Source organism: Drosophila bipectinata, chromosome 3L (assembly GCF_030179905.1).
Source record: "Drosophila bipectinata strain 14024-0381.07 chromosome 3L, DbipHiC1v2, whole genome shotgun sequence".
NCBI classification, from domain to species: domain Eukaryota; kingdom Metazoa; phylum Arthropoda; class Insecta; order Diptera; family Drosophilidae; genus Drosophila; species Drosophila bipectinata.
Genome location: NC_091738.1, coordinates 18,073,422 through 18,099,540, shown reverse-complemented (window position 1 = coordinate 18,099,540; position 26,119 = coordinate 18,073,422). Strand labels below are relative to the sequence as shown.

General features: G+C 40.3%; 3 protein-coding genes across 3 annotated transcripts; 2 read left to right on the top strand and 1 right to left on the bottom strand.

The window, feature by feature from the left end:
• Window positions 1-121: 121 nt before the first annotated feature.
• Window positions 122-1,318, top strand: CNPYb (protein canopy b). The gene has a single exon (XM_017252231.3). The coding sequence runs from the start codon at window positions 213-215 to the stop codon at window positions 870-872; it is 660 nt and encodes a 219-aa protein (XP_017107720.2). The 5' UTR covers window positions 122-212; the 3' UTR covers window positions 873-1,318.
• Window positions 1,308-3,144, bottom strand: MESR6 (misexpression suppressor of ras 6). Its single transcript, XM_017252226.3, has 2 exons — window positions 2,433-3,144; window positions 1,308-2,364 (listed from the first exon to the last, which is right to left on the bottom strand). The coding sequence occupies exons 1-2, from the start codon at window positions 2,998-3,000 to the stop codon at window positions 1,463-1,465; spliced, it is 1,470 nt and encodes a 489-aa protein (XP_017107715.2). The 5' UTR covers window positions 3,001-3,144; the 3' UTR covers window positions 1,308-1,462.
• Window positions 3,145-8,711: 5,567 nt separating this feature from the next.
• On the top strand, window positions 8,712-25,982 carry Mkp3 (Mitogen-activated protein kinase phosphatase 3). The gene is made up of 5 exons (XM_017252162.3): window positions 8,712-9,752; window positions 23,514-23,631; window positions 23,698-23,908; window positions 23,971-24,106; window positions 24,176-25,982. Exons 1-5 carry the CDS (start codon window positions 9,347-9,349, stop codon window positions 24,679-24,681), a joined length of 1,377 nt encoding a protein of 458 aa, XP_017107651.2. The 5' UTR covers window positions 8,712-9,346; the 3' UTR covers window positions 24,682-25,982.
• The last annotated feature ends 137 nt before the right edge of the window (window positions 25,983-26,119 follow it).

Genomic DNA, 26,119 nt, shown 5'->3' with positions numbered 1-26,119 from the left:
TTTTAATTTTAAGATATTTAATCAATTTCTTAACATTTAAGTTAAAAATGCCCCCATTTTAAAAGATTGAATCAAGCAAATATTCAAATAACCGCCAAATGGGTATTATTCAACACTTCTTTGAGAAACATTAGCCAACACTGACCCTCTAGACCGGCATTTCCACGTCAGGTTTATTATTGTTTTCGAATTAAGATTCTTGAAGCTTGGAGATGCATCTCGAGAGCTTGGTGATACTACTTCTACCCCTGCTCCAGCTCATCGCTGGAGATTCGCCAGAGGAGGAGCAAGGCGTTCGCTATGCCAACCGCTGCGAAGCCTGCAAAATTCTGGCAGCCGAATTGGAAGGTCGCCTTGGGGAAACCGGGAAATCGCACGATGTTATTGAGACTGGCTACTCCGTGGACGATGTGCGGCCCAAGAAACGCACCGAGTACCGCAGGAGTGAGCTACGCCTGTTGGAGTCCCTGGAGAACGTGTGCGAACGGGTTCTGGAGTACAATCTCCACAAGGAACGGACGGATAGCACGAGATTCGCCAAAGGAATGTCGCAGACCTTCCAAACGCTCCATGGCCTAGTGGACAAGGGCGTGAAAGTCGACCTGGGCATTCCCTACGAGCTGTGGGACAAGCCACCCGTCGAGGTTACCCAAATGAAGACCCAGTGCGAGAATATGCTGGAGGAGTATGAGGACACCATCAGCGATTGGTACTTCAAGCTGCAGGACAAGAAGTCCTTGCAGAAACATCTCTGTGAGGACCATGTCCTTAGGCTAAAAGCGGAAAGAGAATGCCTCAAGGAGCAACTGCCACCACCACCGGCCAAGAAACCTAAGAAAGATAAGCTCAAGGGCGACAAGGAGGAGCTGTGAAGCCAACTAAGATTATCCAAAAAGTAGAAAACTCATTTCCAAATTAAGGTCTCATTTTTTTAGAACAAAGCTTAAAGTTTTAACTAGTTTAAGTATACTCACTCTGTCTCCCGATTGTAAGCCTTCCACCTCGTCTGAGCCCCGAAATGTTACTGAAAGTTCTGTGGTGGCTTATTGATTTGGCCACGAATTGGGGTCGACAATTAAAAGTTCACTGCCCGAACGAAATGAGGTGGTGGGACATTACCTCCAACCTTTCCAGCCACAAGCGTCAGATAGTTACCTTAGTATTTACACAGAATGGAGATTATATAGCATTTTTGGGCAGCCCTGGCTTGAAATCAATGTTTTCCTTTTATGAAAGTAATACAATTTAATATTTTTGTGGTCTGTTTATAATAAATACGTTTCGTATATTTAAAAGTAAAAAATATTATAATCGTAAATGGATTATCCATCATTGAGTTTTCGTTTTGGAATCACTACTACAGGGTATCTATCGTGTTTGAGTTTCCCAACCAAACGTTGGCTAGTTTTAAAAAATTTATTGAACTGATTGGAGATGGTTGGTGGGGAAAACCCCGGCGAGCTTATAGCTTCATCACATCCCAGGGATCGTCCATGTAGTGCAGTATGGCTTTCTTGTGCAGCTTCTCACTGAAAACCTCTTGCAGCAGTCGCAGCACCCGATCCTCGATAAAGGCCACCTGATCCTGGGGGCAATAATCATCCTGAGCCGAATGGGCCATCGTTATGGCCACGGGTGGAACTGGCAGTCGTTCGAGAAATCTTTTGAAATTCGCAAAGTACGCCTCCAGCTCCTCGGCGGTGCTGATGTGATTGGGCAGTCCATTGTTGTCGGTGGTGCTGCCCGAATCGAAGATCAAATGCCAGTCGATCTCATCGTCGGGATACTTTTCCTGCAGCGTTTCGGCCAGGCGGACAATCTTGGCGTAGATCTCGGGGGTAATCACGGCCTCGTCGGGCTTTTCCAGTCCATCAAAGTTTCGCTGGTCTTCAAGGTGCCAGAAAATTCGCTTCAGTGCATCCAGTTGGGTTTGCCTTCGGTCCGCCGTGGCCAAGTAGTCCTCGATTGAGGCAGTTCCTGCTTTCTTGACCACCTCCACGCTCTCGAAGTGGAAAATCTCCTTCAGCTGATTGTAACAATCGGCATCTTTGTAGATCTCCAGGAACGGGTTGGAGGTGCTGAAGAAATCCAAATCGATGTCCAGCACAAAGCCCTTGGCGTCCGTTTCCGTAAGGAAGTCCTTGGGATCGAGATTTTCGTTGTCGGCATCGTGAACCTGCAGCTCCACGCTCTTGGGCTCCTGGAGGTCCTCGGTGGTGCAATAGTTGCCATCAGCTATGAAGTAGTCCAGCGGGCAATCCACGCCGATTCGGTCCTCTTTGTGGCCAACTTTAAAGTCGTGGCGTCCAGTTGGCAGCTGCTGGCACCACGAGTTCTTCAGCCACACGACGCGACTGAAGTGGCCTAGAAAAATAACGAAAAATATTAATATTGTGACTTCTGGAAAGGTAGTTCTAGGCCTCTAAGTCTACCTGCATAGAGGGTCGGCATGATCCAGTTCTCGATGCTCAGCTCGTTGAGCATGGCGTCCTTGTCGTAGGCCGAACTGGCGGGTATGTGCCTGGGTATGACCATATCCGGATGAGAATCAAAGTGCACCAGGGTGTTGCCCTCCAGTGGTAGATGTCTGGTTCCCAGGCAACGATAGATGAACTCCAAGACGTCGTTGTGATAGTCCACAATGAAGACGGGAATGCGCCTGAAGGCACGCAGACTGTTTTGAGTGCTCTGCACCCGCTCCATGGGTACTAATTGGGGGACACCATCCTCGTCCAAGCCTTCGGAGTCCTCATCGTCGTCGTCCTCATCTTCGCTCTCCTCATCCTCCAGATGCTCCTCGTCATTGTCGTCCTCTTCCTCCTGCTCAATGGCTGCCTCTACAGTCTTTTGTCTCTTTGTTGGCGGGGCCCCAACCTCCGTCTCCCCCTTCGACCCAACCACCCCACCACCCACCTTTGCCGCACTTTCGGGACTTTCACCTTGCGTTAACTTTTTCAAAGCTGCCGCCGCACTCTCCTTGTCCAGCGCATCCGATTCCATGGGCTTTCGGGTTTTCTGTTAACAGCACTGGGAAGTTTCGAGTACGTCTTTTCTATTTCTTGCTCAGTAAGCAGACTTAATTTCTTTTGTATTTAATTTTTGGGAAGTCTTTGACCTTATCAGCTGTTTAATGGCGGCACATTCCAACACTCTCACTGTGTCCAGTGTTTATCAACCAAGAAGACATTCTTTCGATTATTTTTGCAACACTGATAAAATTATTTATCGAATAACGAGAAACCGTTAGGTTTTTAAATACAAAAGCTAATTACTGTGAAACCGCGATACTCTTATGATGAAAAAATTAATTAAAATTAAATATTTTTATGGTTAGTTGAACAAACTTTTTTGAATTTAAAAAGTACCTTCATATTTTCAAAAACCCGTAAATAAATAAATTTTTTTTTTTTAAGTTCTTACCCTAATAAGTTCTATATATTTCCCAATATTCTACTTAGCTATTAAATACAGTTTTAATGGAAAGAAATATTAGTCTAACTTTATTTTATCGACTCAGTCTTATAATTAGTCTAATTCAACAAAGCTAAAAGTTAAAATCAGGCTATTCCTGAACTAAAAATATAAAAAAATCAACCTAAATCTTAAAATATATCGAACCAAAGTAATATATCTATACTTTTAAACTTCAAATAAATAAAAATATTAAAAATAAGAGGTAAGATTCGCTCTGTGAATGGCAATTCATTAATTAAACAACACTTTATTACACTCTGCCCACACGCGAAACACTTTACAATCCGCAATCCGTACTTATGTATGTATGCGCCCCCTACCCTCCCAAAAGCCGCCCACATTTCAAGGTTGCTTCACATTTGGAGACTTGCCATCGAATCAATATTCCGTGTGTATCTGTATCTGAATCAGAATCTGAAGCTGAAGCTGGGGCTGAATCTCTTGGCTCCCAGCTCTCGACCGTTTGGCGTAATGCGATTGCTGTTGAGGGGGTCCAAGGGGGAGTGGGCCGAAACGTAAGCTTTCAGCCCGCCCAAGCTTTTGGCGCTCCGCCCACGCGTGCCCGTAAAAAAGCTTTTCATTCATAAGTTGTTATTTTATTTATTCAGCTTTAGTTGTTGTATTTTTTTTTGCTTTTTTTTTTTGCCTCTTACTGGACGCCCACACGGCTGATTGGAATGCGTAAAATGCTGCCAGAGTGTACACGAGGAGTGTCTGTATCTGTGAGAGCGTGTGTATCTGCGAGCTATGTATCTGTATCTTTCCCTTTTTGCAGCTGGTGGAAATGAATGGCGGCCTGCTGGTCTGGAAAAACGCCAACAGCTCTGCCGACGCCAACGGCTCTGCTCGGACGTGGGTGTGCAATATTTCCGCCGTCGAGCGTTATCAAAAATATAACTGTATATAGACATTTGTGGGTGTCTTTATATATACATACATATATACACTTTTCTACAGCAGCACTCTTCTTTTATTTCCATTAATTTTTCTTTTTTTGGCAACTTTTCTTTTTTGCGTGGGCTGTGACACCCTGAAAAGGCGTGCCCCTAATGCCCCGCCGCCATGTTGTGGCAAATTACAGCAAGGTTGAAAAAAAAGAATGAATAATGAAAGAAATGATATATATAGGGTAGTTCTTAAGAGAACTTGTATATTAAAATATAACTGTCATTTTCTTAAATTTTTTCATTAAACTTTCCCTCTAAAAGGCCTTTCTATATCCATCGATTAATTAAAGACCCCATGCCAGACCTCATTGGAAACCCCAAACGCTAAAGGTCGAAGGGGAAATTCTCGAAGAAATCGCGCCAAAATAGCATAACGGAAGTGCCAACTTTAAGAGCATCGCCCCTTTAACTTGTCATTTGATTGAATCAATTGGCTGCAATTTCGCTCTCCATTTTTGTTCTTGTATCAATTACAGTGGTGGCTCCACGCCTTCTCTAGCTGTCTCACCCAATTCCCGCAATTAATCTGCCTCCAGCTTGACCCCAGAGGTCAAACACTGCGTCGCATTAACCTTCGTTAGCCCCTCCGCCGATTCAATTGAACCGAAGGATGGATGATGGCGAAATGAAATCCGAAGGAAGTGGCAAGCTGGCTGAAATTTCTGCGCTCGAGTGCTCTAGTTTAAAAATACCATCTCGTAAAGTCAACACCCAAAAAAGTTAAAAAAAAGGTAAATACAAACACGAAGGTTGAAAGAAAAAGTTGAAAATACAACCATTACAATAAAGAGTTTATAAATCCATTTAATAAATATATTTTTCTTCAAGATAAAACCCAAAATAATTCGTTGATAATCGTCCCCCCAAGAAACAATATTAAAATAAACCAAAAATATAAATATTTTTATGCTGATTCATTGTAATGTCATCATATTATGACTAAATAATTAGGGTTATTTATTATGGCTGGGAATTTTTTCAAAATTCTGCTCTTAAAATGGTTTTAAAATTATAAAAATTATAAATATCTAAAAATATAATCATATTATTCGCTGACTAATTCACAAAACTGCCCCCAAAATGACGTCAAAAGGATTTTGATTTTTGGGCGTAGGTGTCCTGCCAAGCACGTGGAGGAACTGGCTGCTGTTTAAGCCACCGTGAGCTGAATGGGCCAAGACTGAAATGAGTCAGTGGGAACGGGTGTACCCAAATGGCTCGAATGGCTGTACCAACCAACGTCATTCGAATTTCAATTCGCTGAATAGCCAGGCCATGCCATGCCAGACCAGATCCGACCAGGCCAGTCAGTCATTTGGCCAGGTCGCAGTTTGTTTTATTTCAATCGCAAGTTTTGTTCGCGTGGGCGGCCAAAGCCAAAAGATTGTTTCGCATCTGCCGTCGCCTCCAGATCCCCTTTTTCCATACAATCGATGACTGGAACAGTGATGGCTACAACAGCTATTTTTTGAATGCTTTTAGATCTTAAAAATCGACAAGAAAAGTTCTAAACAATTTGACTAAGTCTATATTACTCATACGCCTAGTGGGTCTGAAAAATAAAACCCCTCGATGGGTTTATTTTTTTAATCAAATAACTCTTCCTAAAAGAACAAGAATTAAATTCAGTTTGGGTTTATTATTCTTGAATTTTATGTCGAGTTTCTTGATTTTTATTAAATATTACTCACCCGCCCTGTTTCCCAAATAAATTACATAATAATTCACATTTTTTTATAAACTTGATAAATATTAAACTTTATTCTGATTGCGGTTTTTCTTAAAGGCCTTCAAAATTAAATGTAAGTTCATCATATGCCTGGTATGCCAGAAAAATCCCATCATTCATATGAACTGTTCCAAATTAATCATACGCCATGTATGACAAACAAAATGCGGGGATGATAATAATTCTTTAATTCTCTTTAAAAAGCTAAAATATAAAAGATAATTTAATTGTTTAGCTATAATTTTAGGTCATCACTTGCCTGGAACCAACGTCATCAAGATTGAAAAGTCTCCGGGAATATCTGGACGTCAAAATCGTGTCGATTCTTGAATCTCGAGACCCGTGGCGCCCACCGACTTCCGTTGCTGATCGGGTGATTCACAGAAATCTTTCGGAGCGGAACTCTGGAGGCTGGACAGCCCACTACTGTGGGCTGAGATACCATAAGTATTCACATGCATGTCGTCGGATCAGACGAAACGGAAATACGAGAGTCAGATAGTCACAAATGCCAATTCTTAATCCCATTCGAGTTGTTTTAGGTCAGTAAAGCCGATTGAGAAAACTAGTGTGGGAGAATGCGCAGATTCTGCTGAAGAACTGGATCTAAAAAATACATTAATCTTAAGATTTCGAGAAAAGTGTGTGAGGAGTCAGCCCACTCATGATATTAAACGAGAATCGATAATATATGGTGGACATTTGCCTTTCATGATGATCTCTGTGTTTTCCACCATTCCGAGAACGAAATAAATGTTTATATAGTATGTGTTATATCTAAAGACTTGAAAGGCGTCATCGTGCCAATATTGATTGGCCGTTTTCTTTGATAATCAAAGCCATTGCCTCAGTATTTCATTCAATTCTTTCAGTTTTAATGAAAGTTCACTTCTGTGGTTGATAAGACAAATATTTTCAAGTGATTCATGAGGCTATTTTTATAAAAAATATCCTCACGATGGGTATTCCCTTTTTAGTTAATCTGGAATTTGAACTTGATCGAAAAAATAATTAAATGACCTTGCTGGGGACACTCAAAGAAAGTAACTATAATTTCTCCTAAAAGGGAGATGGCATCCCACGCATCAGGGTCGGCAGCGCAGCAAAGTCCTGGGGAATGCCACTCGTAACCTTGGCCAAAGGCTGAAAGTGGCAATGCCAACACAGAGAGAAAAAGTTTAAATTTTTTTAAATATAAATAAAAGTTTGTAAAATATTAAAAGTATTTATTGAGCTTGTATCTCCATATCCATTCATTTCCTTTAGAATTTCTTTATTTTTAGGCCCTTATTTCTTTCAGTGACTGTGCGTGGGTTAAGCATAGATTTCGTGTTACTTTTGCCCCTTCTTCTCCTCCCCCTTTAAGCTTCTTCTTCTCTTCTTTCTTCCTCCTTTCATTTTTGCTGACTTGACTGCGTGGGACTTTCATTCATGAAAATTTTCGTCGATTCGCGTATGTATACGTGTCCTGTATATAACGGCACGTTGGACGGGCTTTTACCTAACTGTATATGGATTTGTATGTATAATGCTGGCTCAGCCACTTGTGCTGGCTTTGGTGCCGCCTCTGCCGACGCAGGCGCATTGGGCTGAACTTTTGTTGTTTGTTTTGTGGCCAGTGGAGAAATTTTTGCACGCGCCGCACATCCTTGAATTTGTCCTTCCATGCGATTTTAGCTTGTGTATGGCTGTGGCTGTGCCTGTGCCTGTATGGGTAAATATCAGGGTCATGGTTATAAAATTAAACATTTCGTCGAGTCTCCAAAATAACGGGAGCTCAAGGGAGAATTGATTGTCAGAGCCAGAGCTTTTGGAGCTGAGCCCGCTGAGCACTTCATTGATGATTCTTCGGCCTCCTCCCACCTTCTTCATTTCTTCTCATTATTCGTCGTCATGCCACATTTTTTTTTTGAAGTTGGCTCCAAAACTCCATTAACTTTTTGCACTACCAGTACCAGTGCTCCCACGAAAGAGAGTAATCAGCACAGGCAGTGTGGGGAGGTGGGTGGAGAGGAAGTGGAGAGCTGGTGTATCTAGCGAATTCAATGAATCAACGCTTTACTTGCCCCACGCACACACTGCCGCAAAAATATCAATGAACTTTACACAAAACTTTTGTTAGCGTGTGCTGCTGCTTGGGGCCCGAGAGCGGGAGAGCGGAAGAGCTCCAAAGTAAAGTGGCGAATGGAGAATGGAGAGAACAAGGTGCCATATCTTCAAATCTACGAAATAAAAAAGTACCTCAAAGTCACAGATAATCGGATTTAAAAAAAATCAAAATTATTTTATTTTTTAATTTAAAAACAATTTCATTAGAGCATAAACTAGATTATTTAAAGAAAGAAGTCTTAGGTTACTTTATGAATTTTTGCTCAGTGCACTGGGCTATCTCTCACCTTTTTGGAGAGTTGGAGAGAAACTCGAAATTCGAATTTCGAGAGAAGAACGAAATGAGAGAAACAGAGAGAAGAATTTCGAGAGAAACAAGCATGAAACACTCGAAGAAAATTCGTATAATCGGGCAATATTCGTTCCATATCTCTACCAGTTTACCACCGATTCTCAGTCGTAAAATTTTCGTCGAACGCGACGGAACGAACGCGCTTGCTTGTTGCCCAGGCAGGTTTTTTTCGTTGTTGTTTTTGCTGGCTTGTGAAGCGGTTGGCCACTCACGCACACCTCCACACAAATAAATACAAAATACAAAACACAAGGCGCACACCTACACGATACATACACACGGTTGTGATTTGGCGGGCACTTGTGTGCGTGTGTACAACAAAAAGTAAACGAAATTCGGAGTGCAAAGAAACATCAAATAAAATAGTCGAAAAATCGAAAAACCAAAACAAGTGCCAGTTATCCAAAGTCCTTAATTGAGGAAGAAGAAGAAGAGCAAGTGTTGAACGCTTTTTGATTTCAAAGATTTCAAGATTTTTCGTGTCCGTGCGTGTGCAGCAACAAACACCAACACCAATACCAACATACATACATACATATACCAAGAAGGCAACGAAAGAAGAAGCGAAGAAGCAGAGAGAAGTAGAAAAAATGTGCGGCAGTCCAAAGCAGATGATGTAAACTTTGTTGTAACCAAAAAAAAAAAAGAAAATAACAAGTCGAGAAGAAGCAGGAACCAGAAGAGGGAAGTGAATAGAAAGAAAAGTCGAAAAGTTTTGGAAAAGCCATCTCGAAAATGATGCCCGAAACGGAGCAGGAGAGCTGCAACAAGGAGTGGCTGCAATCGCAGCTGAGATCCCTGGACGCCAAGGAGCTAATCCTGTTGGATTGTCGCGGTTCGCAGGAGTACAGCGAGTCGCATATCCGCGGCGCCGTCAATCTCTGCATTCCGAGCATAGTCCTCCGACGACTGGCGGCCGGAAAAATCGATCTGGCCTCCACGATCAAGTCGCCGGAGCTGAAGGAGCGCATCCAGACGGGCTACAAGCTCTGCCTGTTCATCCTCTACAATGGCGAGGGCGTGGCCAGCCAAAGTCCGGACATGGCGGGTGCGGGAGCCTTTGCCGTGGCCATGGACTCCATCATCAATATCCTGCATCGTCGCCTCAAACAGGATGGATGTCGTGTGGTTGCCCTGCAAGGTGAGTCATCGAAAGGGGAATTCTTCAAGATACCCAGTATTGGGTATTGTAACGGCATCACATTCTCTAAATACCTGACACTGGCCATCACCGATCCACCATCACCAGGTGTCCATAAATCACCGCCGCACATTCCAATCCTAGGCCTAACAAAATCATAATTTATTTATACTTCCCCCAATGTTGTTTGCGGCATTTTTAGCCCGAAAACCCCCCAAGACCCCAACGCCCCCGAGAAGAAAACAAAACAAAGCCCAAAGAATATTATTAGAAAGCCAAGAAAGCACTGCCTGGCCATAAATAAACATTTGCGTGGATTTATTTATTTATTTTTTCTTTTTTTTGCGGAACAGAATGTCTCTCAGAAAGAAATGCAAAAAATGTCTAGCTATGAAGGATGTAATCCGTAGTGCTGATAAGTGCCTAGCGCCAGATTAGTTTTTATATAGAAGCCTATGATGAACTATATATTACCGGCGTCTGGGTTTTTAAAAATAGCATTAACCTCAATGAACTTGTTTCAATTTATTAGATTTATTCGAAGAAAAATAAATAATAAAATTATTAAAAATGTGAATGTATTTAAGTACTTATAGACCATAAACGATCCGATACTCATGCCTCTCCTTGATCGCGCCATATCGATTAAAAGGCCATTTAAATATAAATGTGTGGAATTTTACAAAACATCACATTTTTGGGGATTAAGGAAGTCGTAAATATACAAACAAGTCGAAGTGGAAGTCGGAGCAGGTTTCGAGGTCTTCTTCCAGCTATTATTCCCATAGATTTGTGTCACAATTGCTTTGGAATACATATATATACCCCCCTATATACATAATTATCTGACTGGACTGACTGGGGCTTCATTTTTATTTTTATCACTTCAATTTCCGTTCGCTTACAAGCCCCACAGTATTGGGGCTACACCTCCCGAAAAGCTCACCAGATCCCCTATTTTTGGGGCATAAAACCTCTTACCACTAAACCTCATCCATAACCACTCGATAAATTAAGCTGAATTTTCTTAAATCATAATATTTCACTATTTTATAGTATTATATATGATTTTCCGCTCGGTGTAGTTTAAACTTTGCCTTTGTTTACTGATTTCATTTGCTAAGAATAATAGAACTTGAATGCCGACACAAAATTAGCATAACATAAGGTGGCATTGGCTTTGGCTTCTCCAGCAACAACAGTGACGTCAAGCATATGGACGGAAAGATAGCCCGATGAGGGCATCCTGTGAGGACCTACCTGTGTTCAGGTAATTAGGAGAATTCGGTCCCCGACCAAAATTTTACGACCGGCAATACCCGGGAAACCGAGAGAACCTCTTGAGAGAGGGAGGGGAGGGGCAGCGTGAAAATCCAGTGTCACCTTTTAAAGGATTTTCATTGTTTTCTTTTTTCCGACCTGCTGACCTCCATTGTTCCAACACTTCTTAATGATCTCGAAATGGTAAATGAATTTCGTTTCCAGCTCATGAAAATATTTTGAATGGAATTTTGGAATTTTATGGACTATTTCCAAGGACTCTAATAAATGCTCAGTTTGGCGAAAATTTCAAAATTGTACCGATTATTGCATTTCCCAGAAACTTAAATATTTTGGATAATATTTTTGGGGGGAATGGTTGGGGCTTTTGGGTTATCTTATCATATCTTGGATATTGGATATGGTTAGATATTAGAACTGGAAAGTTGAAAGTAAAAACGGAAGTTGCAAAGAGGATATAAGTAATGGTATTCCTTCCGCTTGTCAACCTGTTACTTTAGCCAATAGAGTTCTACCATCTCCTAATGGGCACTTTGTCTAATCCCCACCAGAACCAACAACCGACAAGCCAGCCAAGCCGAGTAATCAGCTTAAGCTGCCCGAGCCAACTTGGCCAAGACCATTGTTTACCAATCCCTTTTTGTGGCAAAAAGTTTTTCCCCCTCCCCCTCCCCCCTCTCTTGGTCGCTAATTAACCTTGAAATTCAATCAAGTCCCGGGCAATTATGCGGTCTTTGTCAGTGGCACTACCAGAGGCTCCTTTCAGGATCTTGGACGACAAGTCCCAGCAGGGCGGCCTGGAATAAAATGCATAATGCATCAGATTCAGAGCTCAGAGCTCAGAGCTCAGAGCTCAGAGCTGGCGACCGTTGGATGTGAAATTCAGTTTTAATTAAATTCCACTTTGTATGCATTTCTCGGAATTAAAACAATTAAGATGGGGCCAATTGGGGCAGCAGCAACTATATAGGAAATGACACTAAATGGTATAACCCATATGGACAGTAAGGACTAAGGAATATATAATTATGATATTATGAAATAAATTAAATACGTGAACTTGGAAGCTACATACTTAAGAACCTATTGCCTTTATAAAATATTTTTAAAATTATTCCTCTTTTATGCTATATCTTTGTATATTATATATGTATGTAGATCATCCCACAACTGCAGTTACTTATTTTTGTACCATAAACTAAGCATTTCCGTTACCGTCAGAATTTAATTCAATTAGATTAGCCGAGTTTCAAACCCACACGGCTCTCGCCTGGAGAGAAGAGCACGCAAAAGATCTCTTGGAGAGATGCGCAAGATGATCGGGGAGTGTCGTGTCGTGTCTCGTCTGCTTTATTTTCTGTTTTCTGTTTTACTATATTTTCGTATTTTTATGGCCAGGCGGATACAAAGCTCCGCTCTGTTGGCAGCCGACCAGCCGACCCTTTTATAGAAATTGAACTCGAGCTGGTGATGCTGCTGCTGCGCATGCGCCATAAAAAACAACTTCAAGTCGAGCCGCCTGCATTTCCACTGACTTTTCCCAACTGGCTTTTCTCTCTCTCTCTCTCTCCCAATTCCGAATCGGAGAGTGGTTTACCTCATTTTGCTGTTTTTTCTTTAACGAGTTAGTTGTTGTTGTTGTTGGCGGTTTTTTGTTTTGGATTTAAGCCTCATACGGGTTGCTTTGATTTGGTTTTTGGGCCCCGGCGGTTTTTCAAATGGATTTTCCCCAACAGCAAAGTTTCTCCCCAACAATTCAATATTGTTTCTTGCTATCCATGCTCCACTGTCTTAAGACAAAGAATACCAACAAAAAAAAAACACGTGGCAAAATCCCAAGGCCAACGAAATGGACTGCCTCTCATTACGATTTCATGATAATTCATCACAACGACGGTGGGCTCCCAACAGAAGGCCCCCCTTCCATTTTCCCATGGTATGATCCTCCTCCTGCCCACCGCTCCCCTCTCTGCTTTTCCAACGAGCCAACTCAGCCAACTGGTCTGCCTTCACCGAAAAAACACCGTAAAGCATCTGAGAGGCTGAGACGGTTGGCCCTCCTACGTGCCAAAAAGCCGTTGGGCTAAATTTGTTTGCCAATACAGTAGGCCGCAACAGGTCATGGATAATACAAATTAATATTTTTAATATTTTGTGGAAAATGGTTAAGCAAAAAAGATAACCTTTGATAGATTAAAAATAAAATAATAAATTTTTAAATGAATATTTCATCTGTTCGTCCCACTGTACTTTGGGGGGAGTTCGTTCGTTGTCGTTGTTGTTTTTGTCGCATGCCCACATGCAAAGTGCATCGAAAGACAGGCGGACATCTTTCCAATTGGAGTTGGCGTCAGCATCTTGTATTTGCAAGTGCGAGCGAAAGGGAAGCCACGTGGAGTTTGGAGCCGAGCTAGAAGGGGCGACAATGAGCAAGCAAAGGATGGCAATACAAATTTGACGAACTGGACGTGAGTCGGTCGATCTCTTTTGATTGTTGTTGTTGTTGTCTTAACGGCTTCTAGTGGATATGGATACGGATTTGGGTCAGCGTTTGTGTGGGCAGTAATTGTAATTAAGCACTGAGAGCGGACAACTACATAACTAACGGTGAGGCCCACATGAAAGAATTGCTCTCGAATGTTGTGCAAATATTTGCAATAACAGTAGTACAGTAATCTCTCTTTGTTTTCAACTAAAAATCACATTAATAGTGCAATTCCCAAACAATCAATGGCAGCGACAGCGACAAAGCAACATTGTACATGCAACAACAAAGACTTCCGGTCGAACTTGTGCGGGCGTGTTCTCTGTTTCTCCTTCTCCCCCACTCCTGCATACCTCAACGTCCAGCGGAAGTTTCCAGGGCGCATATAACATAAACAGACAGAGAGAGAGAAGAAATACAAAATCAACGGCGCATTGCAAATGAAGGAATGCGATGGTGGTGGAGACTTGGATACTCCAAATGTGAAGGAGTAGGAGGAGGAGGAGGATGATGATAAAGAGAAGACTCGCGTTCGCTTCCCCTTCATTCACATTCGCCTTGGCGGGGGACGACGCGTAAATTGTTATATTCTTGGAATTAGCAAACAGAAGCGGCAGAAGTAACAACAACTCCAACAACTACCAATCGTTTGTCTGTCTCAAAAAAAAAAAAAAATAACAAAATAAGGAAGAAAAAGAAAAGCTAAACATGAAATGGAGCTAAAAGTTGTTGCCGATGCGCTTGCATGCATAAATCTAAAGTTATAGCAACAAAAAAAAAAGGGAAGAAAAAAGGCAAAAACAAACAAGGGGCACAAGAAGTAGAATAATAAGCAGCAGAAGCAACAGCATGAACATGAACGCATTTCATCAAAGGCTGGGGGGAGGCTGGGGCGGCTGGAGACTTTATGTGTGGTTCGTGTCTGTGCTTATGCACTGAACCAATAACTCTGATGGGGGGAGGAAGAAATAGCACTGCACTGGAAAATATTTTATTTAAACTGAAATAGTAACTTCATTTGGGAAAGAAACCCTATATCTCTCCTCTTTAGAGCCTATATATAGATGGGGCTTGGGGCATCTATAAACTCCTCTAGAAAGAAGCAAAAGAATGGATATCCTTTGTGCTTCTTTAGAAACGTACGAAATTCGACTGTTATTTTCTGAATTGGAATTTCTGTCTTCTCCAGTGAAGAGCTTTCGTTTTCATTTGCAGATGGGTTGCGCTGGCAGCCTCATCCAATTGGGAATACAGTAGAAACCCGAAATAAGCAACAGGATAAAGTAGGGGGGGGGACTACAATAGAAGTATGTATCTCCCATAAGAAAAATTATTCTTAAACTTGGTAAGTGCCTTTATTAAGACAGATTTCCTTGTAATGAAGTTCCACTGTAGTACCATTTTTTCATCTGGTGCATATGCAATATTTATAAAATGCCACCCCACCCCACTCTGCCCCCCTTTCTTGCTCTTTTTGGCGCTTTCCGCATTTCAATTACGAACGAAATTCAAGGCACGTTGTTGGGATCGGGAGCGGACCTCCCAGAGGCTATGGTATATTGAAATATTTTCATCTTAAAGATTTTCCTACTGCACTTGTTGCATCAACTAATCCCCCCCCTGCAATTACGAAAAGCATTGCAACCCGAGGAAGAAGAGGAAGCAAGCGGCAACAGGAAGCTGCACATTAAACTTGACCCCATTTTGTAAAGCTTCGCCCCAAAACCCAAAACCCCAAAACCAACACAAACTCAACACGCCCACGCTGGGAATACTATATGGATGTATATACATACATACATACATATGTACATATGTATATTTGGTTACAAAGCTCGTGGCTCACTTCAATTATCCGGGATTGGGTTCGTATTCCCTATGCAGCGTTGCCGAATTTCGATTCTGAGTGGCGTTCGGTTGCCATTTTGAAGCAAAACAGCGGAATATAATTAATTAATAATGCGGCATCCACAGAAGCCCGCGGCAAGCACAGACACAAGCCCCAAAAAAAGGATCTGTGGCAGGGTCGCGAAATGCACTGAGAGAAATCTATAAAAAAAAAAAATTATAAATTAAATAATGAAATGAAGTCTTTAAATTTTTTAATTTTATAGCAATTTTAATTTTTTCAATATTATCCTTATATCTCACCTATCTTTTTTTTTAAAGAGTCCTTTTCTTGTTATGTAATGCCTTCTATTTTTAGCTCCCAGCTCCCAACGGGAAGAAGCTCGGCTGGGAGGGAACATTTTCGGGCCAGGCCTAGACCAAAATTAGGTTTTAGCTTATTTACATTTTGATTGATTGGCTTACGCAATTTGACATTTTGGTAGAGAGCGACCCCAGAGCGAGCATAGATGCCAAAGGTAATCCCCCACCGCCTATTAAGAGGTCATTAGAAGGGTCGCGTCTCTCTCCCTCCCTCTGGTCTACAAGTCTCTTCGATAGCTGGTGGGGGAATATTATGTAAGTGGTATGCCTGTATCTGGGGAGCACTTGAGGATGAGTGGGGGCATGGCATGAGTTCTTCGACAAACAGTTTAGCGGTCGAGTTTAATTGCCGACTGAATCATCAAATAGAAATCCAAATAATTGAGTTACTAAAAGAAAGAGCTTCAAATAAGTACTATTATCTAATATTAAAATATTCCCATAACCATGTTCTGCCATGCAAACTTCCCTCTAGTTGGGTATTATTATATAGTAGTCCCTCGATTTGGAACTTCCCACATGTCTCATTACTTCGCACAGCGATGTAGAACGACCCGCCTGGGTAACTAACTAACTAACTAACTGGCTTAGTTAACTATTCGCACTGAATGGGCCATTCACTCACTAACTGATTAGCTGAGCCACTGATGCGCTGATGACTAAGCTCTGCATATCGTACTGGAGCTGGAACCAAAACCCACTCTCCTGTGGCTCTGGCAATGCGGAAGTTCCAACAATGACTGCAAAGTAGCTCAAAGAAACACTATATTGTGTCGCACGTCCAGCGGAAGGACCTGAGAGAAATTAATTAGATAATTTTAAATTATATAATGTAATATATCCGGTACTTTCGTAGATAAATAATTATGTATTGAATACTTCTGGGTGTTTCAGAGCAAGCTATCGAATTCAGACAGTAGGAAAGCGGATTAAAAACATCTATAACTTCTCTTTACTTTTTAGGGTGTAAATACATATGTATATATATATTAATAAAATTAAAATTATTAAAATTATTTTAAGGTAAAATTACCAAGACTTGTTAAACAAAGAAACGAAGGGAAATTGGTACATTAGTTTATTTCTCAATTAATTTTTTAGAACAAAAGGTTAAAAAAATAGATTCTTAATATAAAATATTTTTGCATACATTTACTGTAGGTACTGGGGAGTAAGGCTAACAAGAAGTAAGGGTTTTTAAAAATTGTATTAAAATGGAATTTTATGAAAAAGTCTATATATGTACATAAATATACTGCCTATGTATAATAATTCTAAAAATTGTCCGATTTAGATGAATATGAATATAGATGATAGTTGAATTTAAAATATAGATGAATATATATTTTTACATTATCCTACTGTTATCTATAATAATAAATTTTCTGTACTTGGGAGCAAGACTATAAGAAAAGCCTGTAGGAAATCTCAAAACCTATCTATAACTTTTCTAAAAATCATTCGATTTAGACGAATTTTTTATGTATATTTCTATGCTGTATACTATTTCATACTATTATATATAATAATATATTTTCTGTACTTGCCTAAACCCTTTATAACTCTTCTAAAAACTATCCAATTTTAATAAATTTTGATTTCCAAACTGGCTTTATTTTGGCCAGTGCCTCTCAACCCATCCCACTCGAGTGAGACCCATTCCCCACTTCAATTGCAGTAAATTGAGTCGAGATACAAAAAAAAAAAAGAAAAAAAGGAAAACTTAATTGAATGCATGAATGAATGAAATGGAATGAAAATGGACTTTAACTACTTTTAGCTTTCAGAGGGGGGGTATCTAGTGGATCCACATATATATATAGCTCATTTTTCATGCAAATATGTATGTTGTTGTTGTTGTTATTATTATAATACTGTGTAGCTTGTTGAGCAAATAGTTGCGTGCCGAGCTGCCACTTTATTTTTTTTGCTAGGGTGGTGCCTGGTTTTTTGTTGCCTTCTTCATTGTGACTATGGCTGAGTTCATTCATAAAAGCAATTTCGGCTCCCCCAGTCGTCGTCGTTGGAAGCTTATGTAAAGGAAAACTCTTTCACTTTTCCACCCACACAGTCTCCCACATACATAGGTATACCTACATAGCTACATCTATATGTACATATTTTTGTGTATCAGGTGCAGCAGCATAAAAAGCTGAATCGATGGCCCGATGGCCCGTTGGTGGTTCGTGTCTCAACTAAACATACATATTTATTTTTTTAAGAGGTCTGCCTTCGGGTTTTTTTTATACCCTTGCAGAGGGTATTATAATTTTGGTCAAAAGTGTGCAACGCAGTGAAGGAGACATCTCCGACCCTATAAAGTATATATATTCTTGATCAGGATCACCTCCTGAGTTGATATGAGCATGTCCGTCTGTCCGTCTGTCCGTCTGTCTGTCCGTCTGTCTGTCCGTCTGTCTGTTTCTACGCAAACTAGTCTCTCAGTTTTAAAGCTACTTAAAGCTACTACTACTCTTGAAACTTTGCACACATCCTTCTTTCCTTTGCACGCAGTATATAAGTCGGAACGGCCCGGATCGGTCGACTATATCCTATAGCTGCCATATAACTGATTGATCGGAAATGGTATAACTTTGGTGTTTTTAAAGTTAGAGAGTTCAAATTTTGGGTGAGAGCTTTTTTTGGCAACATAATACGACATGCCAAATTTCATAAGGATCGGCCGACTATATCCTATAGCTGCCATATAACTGAACGATCGGAAATGACCCAACTTTCGTGTTTTTGATGATAGAAAGCTGGCACTTGGTACACATTCTATTTTTGGTCAGTTAATCCGATCTACCAAATTTCATAACGATCGGTTGACTATATCTTATAGCTGACATATAACTGTACGATCGGAAATGGTTTTTGGTAGAAATGCCAACTTTGGTGTTTTTGAAGATAGAAGTTTGACCCTTTTTGTAGATTTTGTATTGTAATAAATTATATATTCATATTATATGGATTATATATTCATATTCCCATAAGGATCGGCTAACTATATCCGATGTTTGAGATATATATCCGGTTTTAGCTGCAAGGGTATATCAACTTCGGCTCCGCCCGAAGTTAGCTTTGCTTTCTTGTTTTTTTTAATTTTATTTTTTCTTGTGGGCGAGGCATTTATTTAGAATTTTGTGATGTTTGTTGCAGTTGTTACGTTCATTTTTGGTTTTATGGCTGTGGGCGGGGGATTTTGTTTAGGAGGCGAGTGTAGGCGAGACTCTTACAGCAGCAAAAAAAAAATATAAAAAATTAAACTTAAACTGAACTGTGGCTTGAGGTACAGTGGCACTTGCCTAGTAACTTTTAGTTATAATTCAAAATTAAGACCAAAGTCTAAATAGGTAGTTAAGTGCTTAAACAGCCTTATCACACTTAATTAATTCTTAGAAATGAGTAGCCACATATTATGGCCATGACTCACCCCATAACTAATTCCAAAAGCTTTAAAAAAATACGCAAATTATTTTTGGTTATCTATCGATCAAAATCCAGTGTCGAACTCTATGATTGATGGCCCGGGGGCGACCCTTTCTAACGATTTTTAACGCTTTCTCGGAATTCTTTAAATGTCAGGCCTGACTTCAGAGTCTTCTCATAAGCGAGTCTCCCTTCCTATTCCTAGAGTCTCCTAGAAGGGCATTCCAAGTGCAACAGCACCTCTGATATTTCGCAAGAGTCTCTCATCAATCAATCATGCTGTAATCAATCAACTTCCGGTCTTCCGGATAGTTAAAATGTCAACGCTACTACTCTCTTGATTAAGAAATTATTTGGAATGTCGGGAAAATGCAGTGCTTGGGAAATGACATTTCCTTTTACGAAATGAGAACAGACGGAAGTGGGAGGCTATTTTTCAACATATTCCACAAGAAAATTGTACACTGAAATGTAAAATTTTTTAAAAATTAAAAAAAGAAATAAAAAGCATAATTTTTAATATTTAAAAAATATTATTTTCTCAGTGATATACCATTTTTAAATGCCTCCCCAAATGTAAACAAAATTGGGGCCACAATGGGTTGGGGGATGAGACACACACGCACCCATATGCTTGTACACCCACATGGGCGGGGTGGGGTGGCTATATGCATATGGAGCTAATGGATATGATTCCCCCAAATGTGCTGTGTTGTATTTTACGACTCTTCCTCGTTCTCAGTCCCAGTCTCTCGGTATCTCGTTCCAGTTGAAATCGACAAACTGACTCATTGACAAATAGCATTGAACTGCTACTGGCGATGTCGTTGTCTCGTGGTCTGGTTTTTCATTCATGCCCACCCAACCAGCCCCGACACCTCCTCCCAACTGCACACACATGCGTGCTTAAATATATATATACTATACTATGTGTATATAGAGAGAGAGAGGGGCAATGGGGTATATATTTATAGTATCCGAGTATCTGGCATTGTGCAACGACCGGCTGAATGCATTTGCCAGACCACAGAGCAGGGCATACCGACCCACAGTGCGTATGCGTAATATCGATTTTTCAAAAAACTTGCAGCATAAAGTTTAAACTTTAAAGATTCTAATTCGATTTGAAATTTCTTGGAAATATCTTCCAAACTATAAACAATTGAATTAAAAATAGATGCGAGAATGCGAGGCATGTTCGGATGCATGCATGTGTGGAGCTTCCGGTTTGGATTCCGCCATGGAATCCATCAATGGACTAAACGGACGTCCAGGGACCAGGGTCTGATGTGTTCCACTTAAGGGATCTGCGTCATTTTGAACCGCAAATGAATTAAACAAGGCACCCACAGAATGGCAAACCATATAAGGGCAAACATAGCCCCTTTACCCCCCTTCGAAACACTTCTCTAACTGTTTTTTATGCGGAAAAATAGAAAAAAAAAATTCGCCTACGTCATATCCGTTGGGAGAAAAAAAAAAAGGTATTGGTAGGGGAACTGAAGTGGTACCTGTGAATGAATAGCACTGTATGCCTGTATCTGTATCTGTATCTGTATAACTGAGTATCTGTGAGCTTGTTTGTATCTGCGGCAGTGTAGAAACCCAGTGAAGTGAGCTAAAAGTTATTTAACTCACGTTTTGTATTCTCTTTGTCGCTGCTGTTGTTATTTTTTTTTATTATTTACTCGCAGAGATAAACAAAAAACGAAGCACAGCCAGATAAGCTTTGAAAATAGAAATAAAAAATAAAAAAACCTAGTATATACTATAATGAAAAGCAAACAAAACAAATAACTAATGCATGAATGAGATTTGTTTTTTAGAAAAAATATATACATGTTATTTAAAAATATAAGTACCATGAATGGACTTAAATGGCTTTTTTTATGGCTTATAATATAGCTTAATAAAATAGGTGCTTCTATTTTTTTTTTAATAAAACAATAGACACATAATTAAAAATAATGTGTCTCTATGGGGGCGATTGGTTCAGATACGTTGGGGTGGTTGGTCTCCCTTTTATGGGAGGTGCTGTGGTTGTGGGTGTCTGTTGGAGAAGTTGCCAAAATCAGGTTCTCTAACCAATACTAGAGATATAGTATTTAGTGCTCACCTCGACTTGACGCTCTTTTTTTTCAAGTTTACATTTTCAACGCTTTGAAGGTCGTCTCCACAGTGTTATTGTGGTTTTGTTTTGTGTGTGAACTCATCAATGAAACAATCTAAACACAAAAGCACTCACAAATATGACAGAGAACGTGACAAATAAATAAAAAAAACAGCAAAAAAAAAACTATAAAGATATAGAAACACAAACAGATATTAGTGGGTAGGTGTAGAACAAATTAGTCGAGGTGTGGAGGCGGGGAAAGCAAAACGATTGCCATATGGGCGGATTCAAATTGTGAATATCTATATGGGCTATATGGTCTATAGGGCTGGTTTATGGTAGGGAAAGTTACCTCGACCGGTAATTTTAACAGGAAATGAAAAAATGGACCTATAACTGATTTCTATTGACTTACTTTGCAATAGATTATGAGAAAAATCGATGGAACTATCGGTGGAATCGATGAAGATTTATTAAAAGTATCGAATATATCAATGGGCTATCGTTTTATTGAATTACTAGTTTAAATTAGACCTACCTATAGATGCAGACATAAGGCTATTTAAGCAATCGATGGAATAATTTACAAAATCGATGAAGATTTTTCAATTATCATCGAAAATATCGATATTCTATCGTTTTATGGAATGACAAGTTCAAAACAGAGGGAAATATATATGTAGATAATAAATAATTAAATCATTAATCTACCTAACTATGATTTTTTCATCGAAATGGAATGAAACGTAGAATTATCGAATAGTCTATATTCGTAGACAATAGACCATTGATACAATCGATAGAACTATCCATAAAATCAATAAAAATTCCGAAAAATGATCAAAAATATGGACCAGCTATCGTTTAATGGAATGAAAAGTTCCAAAAAGACATAGAAAATGGATATTGAAATAATCGATAAAGATTTCGAAAAAATCATCGAAAATATCGATATGTTGTCGTTTTATCGAATAAAAAGTTAAAAAATACTCACAAATACAATTAGACAATAGATCATTAAAACATTTAATGGAACTACCGAAAAAATCGATAATAATATTGAATAAAATCATCGAAAATATCGATTGGATGTTCTTTTATCAAATTAAATGTTAAAAATAGTCTTACAGATAGACAGGAAATATACTATTAAAACTATCAATGAAACCATTAATAAAATCGATGAAAATTGTGAAAAAATCAATGAATATATCGATGGGCTATTCTTTAAAGTTTAAACGAACGATAAGTTCACAATAGCCTTTAAATTATGTTTAAAGAAATCATCGAAGGTATCAAAGGACTAACCTTTTATCCCTTGTTTTACTTTATAAACCCTTGCTATAACCATTTCCCCTGGATCCTTTCCCTTTCATTCAGTGAAATTCAAACTTTGATCGAGTTTGTTTGAACCGGAAATTGCTATCAAATGCATTTTGCGATGGTAGTAGTAATACCACCATGGCCGCTTCGCAATCATTCGCTAAAATAGCTCCCCTTCCACCACAGCCCCAACTCCCCCAGTCTCTTGGGGGGCGTTTTCCGGCTTCGATTTTCAGGCCCTATCTGGCCGTAAGTATCGCTGGCTATTTTTAAAGTTTCTGCTGCTGCTGCACAGGCAGATCGAGTATACCACCCGTTGGCCAGCCAATAACTTGATAACTAAACTCTCTGCAGTGCTTTTTCTGCGTTTTCATTCAATTTGTTTGCAGTTCGCAGTTTTGTGTTTTTATTTTCGCATTTAATATGCGGCAAGTAGAAAATTGTAAGCTTCCGTTTTGCGTTATGCTGATGAGCAGTTGTTTTGTCTGCTTTTTAGTTTTATGACAGTTCCCATACCGTTCTCAAGCCTATAAATATAGAAATGGCATTTCCGTTGATATCCCAAGTCGCCAAGTCGCACTTCCGTTTCAAATTGGAGTCGAGTCGACACTCGGAAGAAAATCTTCAACCCTTTTTGTAATAATTTTCTTTCTGTAATTCGCTTGGAAGAATTTCAGAGAGGGGCGGGGCTAATAGCAACATGTCGTGTAGGTGTTGCCTTACCAAAGACACAAAGCTACACTTGGCCAAGCATAACGAACGTCAAATTCCAGAGGCCTCAAATGACAGGCTGGCCCGAAACAACAAAATATGGGTGGGATGTGGGATGTGTGGTGTGCTGCGGTTGGAACTCACAGTTCAAAAAGCATTCTTAAGTTTCCCCTCGTTCTCAACCAACCGTTTCATTTGTATCTTTCAGATGGCTTCTTCAGCTTTCGCCAGGCGTTTCCGGAATGGTGCGAGGACGACAACCAGGCCAACAACAAAGAAATGGAATCTAGTCGCAAAGTAAAGACCGATCAGTTAATGGGTCTAAGGTGAGTCTGATAATCGTATCTAACTATCTATAGATTCTAATCGATATCCGTGAATGTATCTTACAGATCCCTACGCATTTCCACACCGCATTCCGATTCCGCGTGCAGCAGTTCGGCCGAATCGTCGGACTGTGAGAGCACCTCCCACCACCATCACCACCACCATCATCATCATAATTTCAACGAGGCTCCGGTGGAGATAATACCCGGACTACTGTTCCTGGGAAATGCATCCCACAGCTGCGATTCGAATGCATTGCAAAAGTACAACATAAAGGTGAGTTCTAGATAGGTTTCTTTAGCTACCAGGACTAACTTCAATCCCTTCTTAAATTCCAGTATGTTCTGAATGTAACACCTGACTTGCCGAACGAGTTTGAAAAGTCGGGCATCATCAAGTATCTGCAGATTCCAATTACCGATCACTATTCCCAAGATCTGGCCGTTCACTTCCCAGATGCCATACAGTTTATAGGCAAGCATCCTAACATTATGATGTCATATCCAGATTATTATCTAATGCTCCCCAATTTTAAACTCACAGAGGAAGCGCGCTCGGCGAACTCGGCGGTGCTGGTCCACTGCCTGGCCGGGGTGTCGCGCTCGGTGACCGTGACGCTGGCCTACTTGATGCACACCCGGGGCCTGAGCCTCAACGACGCCTTCATGATGGTGCGGGACAGGAAGCCGGATGTGTCGCCCAACTTCCACTTTATGCAGCAGCTGCAGTCCTTCGAGAGCCAGCTGCGCCTGAGTCCCGGCGACTCTAAGGCCATGGACGAGTCCGGGATGATGGGCCAAAGTGTTGGCCTGGGATCGGCCGGCTCCAACAATCCGATGGCTAATGTGCTGGCCGCCAATCCCAGTGTGGTGGCCACGCGGTGCGGCCGCGGCTCCAAGTTCTCGTGCAATTGCATCGCCCCGGACTGCAAGTGCATGCAGACGGGCGGGTTTATGGCGGCCCACCTGGCCAAGGCCACGGGCGTGTCGCCCGACTCCGGGATCGAGTTCGATCGCTGGACACCGTCCTCGGACACGGGTCTCAAATGAGACCAGGTGGGCGGGAAGAGTTTCGTGCTGCCGCCCAGTCAGGAGATAGCAGCTGCCGTCGCCACATCGCCGCCACCCATCGGCCTGGCCGTCACCTCGGACAACATGTCCCCGGCCAGCACCACCAGCTCATCCACATCGACCACGACCACAGCGGAGGCGGTTTCTGTCGTAGAAGTAGTTCGAGATCGTCGCGATGGGGAGGACGATGCGGATGGGGAGGAGAACAACGATGAGGAGTCGGTCTAGATGGCAGAGCTATTCCTAACGCGGTTGTCGCTGGAAACGCCCGTTAAGATAATATAACAAAATACATACATATGAGCCGCGTATATAATAAGGGTATGCCTTCAAGGTCTGGAAGAAATCTTACATGAAATGTACAACGTTTTGTACGACAAGTTGAAGAAATACCCAACGTCTATATATATATAATATTAATAAACATAATTAATATAATGTTTAGTACATTTTTAAGGTCTAATGCAAAAGAAGTTTAATGTTATCCATACACCCCCCTCTCCCACACAAAACACCGACAACAATAGATTGAGAAACGAGAAGAAACTAAAATATATGAAATATATTTATATATACACCATGTACATGTTTGTATTTAACTCCTAAGCCAAGTCAAGAGAATATACACGAGAGTCAAAGTAAAAAATAAACAAAAGTTTAAAGTTTAAACCGTTTTTTCTAGGCATAAACGTTTTATTTTTAATTTTAAAATTTACTAAAACTCGAAAATCGTTTATAATTGTAAAATTTGTTATATAAGGAGATAAGGGCAGCCGTAAAGGCCCAAAATATATATATATACCTACCATATAATTACTGAATGCCAAGTCATATATAAGTGTAAAGTGAACTAAAATCCCGAATATCGAAGAATTTTTAAAATTGATGCGAAAGCAAAAAACACTAAAAACCAAGAAAATAAAATACAAGAATTTGCACAAAAAAAAAAACAAACAAAAAACCGAAACCCCTTTGCCCATCAGTGGGAAACATTTTTTATGGTTTTTTTTTTAGAAAAAAGGGTGGTCTCTGAATCAAAGATCTACAAGGACCACACAACGATAATCCAGGGGAGCGGACGTATTAACGTATTAAGGTTTTCGGATCGTAGAACGATGGAACGATTTTCTATGGATGAGATGTTAAAGTTTTAGAACAGTACATGCTTCGATCTATTTGTTATGAATAAAGAATATCTAAATGTAGTGGTATGTCAGGCAATGTTGGTACAAAATTCAATCAGGTGACGTTTCAAGAACACAAATTAACCAAAAACAAAATATTCCAAAAAAAACATAAAACTTAAACTAATGAAATAAATTGTTTGGAAAAATAAGGCTGTGCGCAATATAAAAACAATATATAAAAATAAAAATATATATAAATGTATAGAAGCCTGAGAGTTGATACAGAATTT

Coding starts and splice junctions, on each gene's coding strand:
- CNPYb (XM_017252231.3), top strand. CDS start 213: ATGCATCTCGAGAGCTTGGTGATACTACTTCTACCCCTGCTCCAGCTC.
- MESR6 (XM_017252226.3), bottom strand. CDS start 3,000: ATGGAATCGGATGCGCTGGACAAGGAGAGTGCGGCGGCAGCTTTGAAA. Junction 2,365..2,432: donor CATGCCGACCCTCTATGCAG/GTAGACTTAGAG, acceptor TTATTTTTCTAG/GCCACTTCAGTCGCGTCGTG.
- Mkp3 (XM_017252162.3), top strand. CDS start 9,347: ATGATGCCCGAAACGGAGCAGGAGAGCTGCAACAAGGAGTGGCTGCAA. Junction 23,632..23,697: donor GATCAGTTAATGGGTCTAAG/GTGAGTCTGATA, acceptor TGTATCTTACAG/ATCCCTACGCATTTCCACAC. Junction 23,909..23,970: donor TGCAAAAGTACAACATAAAG/GTGAGTTCTAGA, acceptor CTTAAATTCCAG/TATGTTCTGAATGTAACACC.